The 2,376-nt window shown below is 36.1% G+C and overlaps 1 protein-coding gene across 1 annotated transcript in view; it reads right to left on the reverse strand.

Moving 5' to 3' along the window:
• The window catches only part of LOC106867295 (sushi, von Willebrand factor type A, EGF and pentraxin domain-containing protein 1), a 23,085-nt gene that overhangs the window by 16,492 nt on the left and 4,217 nt on the right, over positions 1 to 2,376 (reverse strand). Inside the window, exons 2-3 of the mRNA XM_014912134.1 lie at positions 1,603 to 1,788; positions 733 to 915 (exon numbers count right to left, since the gene is read on the reverse strand). Coding sequence (XP_014767620.1) covers positions 733 to 915; positions 1,603 to 1,788 — 369 coding nt within the window. The remainder of the gene's footprint in view (positions 1 to 732; positions 916 to 1,602; positions 1,789 to 2,376) is intronic.

Raw genomic sequence — 2,376 nt, forward strand, 5'->3', positions numbered from 1 at the left:
TGTGTGTGTGTGTGTGTGTGTGCATGTATGTAAACCCAAAGACACAGAAGTACACTTGTCTTGGCACATGCTGATCTTATCTATATAACCTGATATACATGTGTGTGTGTGTGCGTGTGTGTGTGTGTGTGTGTGTATACATCCACACACACACACACACACACACACACACACACACACACACACATCAGATTAACCAGATATGGACCAGCTCATGCCCCGGCACACTGCTCAAGTTGTCACTCAATATTCAACACTAATGTTTAACCACTTAACAAATGCTCCAAATATTCGTCAATGAAAAGCAAAATAAATAGATATATAAATAAACATTTTTTTTTCATATTAATTAGAGTTAGAAGTAGCTCGTTGAGATGAATGGCCAAGCGTTGCTGTAAGTCTGCCATGGTCAGAGTGTCTAATGAGACCACTTAGAACCATAATGGTCATCACGGGAGCGTTAGAGTGTAATTTAAAGGAGAGGACTTCCTTATGGAATGGATATCATCAGTTGTCATCATCGTCGTCATCGTCATTGTTGACATCATCATCGTTGTCATTGCCGTCATTGCCGTCATTGTTGTCTTTGTTGTCATCGTCATTGTCATCATCATCATCATTGTCGTCATCATTATTATTGCCATCATCATGATCACTGTCGTCATCATCATCATCATCATTATATGTCCATTCCCATTTTAGAAATGAAAAACAAAAGCATGGACAACTTACTTGGAATACAGGAAGGTATTTCTGAGGACCATTTACCAAAGTTACAAAACAGAGAACTTATTCCATCTAAAACAAAACCCTGCGAACAGTTTATGTAAATGTAGGTCTTGTGTGAGATTGGTTCGGTCGAGGAACTGTTTGATGTAATGATGCCATTGGGTATGGAGACTACAGAACATTTTTCTGAAAGAGAAATTACATTCATATTGAGGTTTGTACAAATATACACACACACATGTATATAGCTTAGATTTACAGAAAACAAAAGACGAAGACTGATGAGGGAACAACAAGCAGGTGTATGAGTTTGGTACTTGGGAAGAACAGAAATGTCTTTGATGTTTTGAGCCTATGCTCTTCCACAGAAAGGGCTGAGAGGGGAAAAAAGAAATTGGAGAAAAGAAAAAAATGTGTAGGGATTAAAAGTTCAACATGATGAAATGGCTCTATACATACACACATACATATATGTGTGTGTGTGTGTATACGTACAATTGTATGTATGGATTACAGATACAAAAATGTAATGAAATTTGAAGCAAATTGTAATTGAAGAGAATTCATGTCAAAGCATCAAAGACTTATCCTGGAAGCGAAATAAAGTTTGGTCCATTGAGCAAGATCCTCTCAAGCAGATTAGAGAAGTTCATAGAGAAGGGAAGTGGGTACCTCATGGGTTATTCCCCTCCAATAAAGTAGTGTGTTCAATAATTTGCACCAATTGCTAATAAGGAATACCTGTTCTTAATCAAACTGACAGGTGATAAGAAAATGACAGCGGCAGCAGTAGCAGCTTGGCAACCCTTTTTGCAGATGGACAGCTTCCTCAGGCTGTGGATATTTACACTGGAATCATGTCACAATACTTACTTGGTTGACAGACAGGTAGATCTGTGGTCCATAATCCATTACGACAAATGATTTCTGGTGAACCGTCCAAGCTGTAACCCTTGTTACAACTCACGTCAACTATTTCATTATGACGAACTATCTTTGGTTCATCAGGGTTAAAATGTACAACTAATCCATTTTGGATGTCTGGTAAAGTGCAGTTCCCTGAAGATGAAGAAAAGAGTAATTACATGAATTAGCATTCAGATTAATCTGTCAAATGCAATTTACATTGTTTTGAATTAATCCTGGATTATCTTCTAGCTTCGAGATTTTGATGGTGTGATTGTTTATTTTTAGAATGACATTGTAGGATAGGTGTAAGAGGTTGGATCTCACTGATTTTGAATATAAAACAGGTTGAATACTTTGGCCAGATATGGCTGGTCTAAATGCTAAAGGATTTGTATATATGTATTAAAAGAATTTAAATGAAAAATCTTACACTCTGGTCTGACTTGAATCCACTACCAGATTATGCAGGATGTCCTATCACTGATTATTTATCTGTGTCTTTACTTACATTGGGTGCCCTGTTAATTTCTGTGGAAAATAAGATAATTAAATCTACCACAGCATCAAATCAATAATAAAAATAGATTTAAATATCTCATTTTTAAGTTGTATTTCAGGTGTTGGTTTGATGGCCTAATAGGTAGAGGTGTTAGTAATTTAACTAATAACCTTGTATGAAGGTAGAGGTTTCAATCTCTATCTAGAAATATAGTTTTTAATATTTTTGTATAAAAAATT

This window comes from Octopus bimaculoides, chromosome 21, assembly GCF_001194135.2.
Source record: "Octopus bimaculoides isolate UCB-OBI-ISO-001 chromosome 21, ASM119413v2, whole genome shotgun sequence".
In the NCBI taxonomy this organism is placed as follows: Eukaryota; Metazoa; Mollusca; class Cephalopoda; order Octopoda; family Octopodidae; genus Octopus; species Octopus bimaculoides.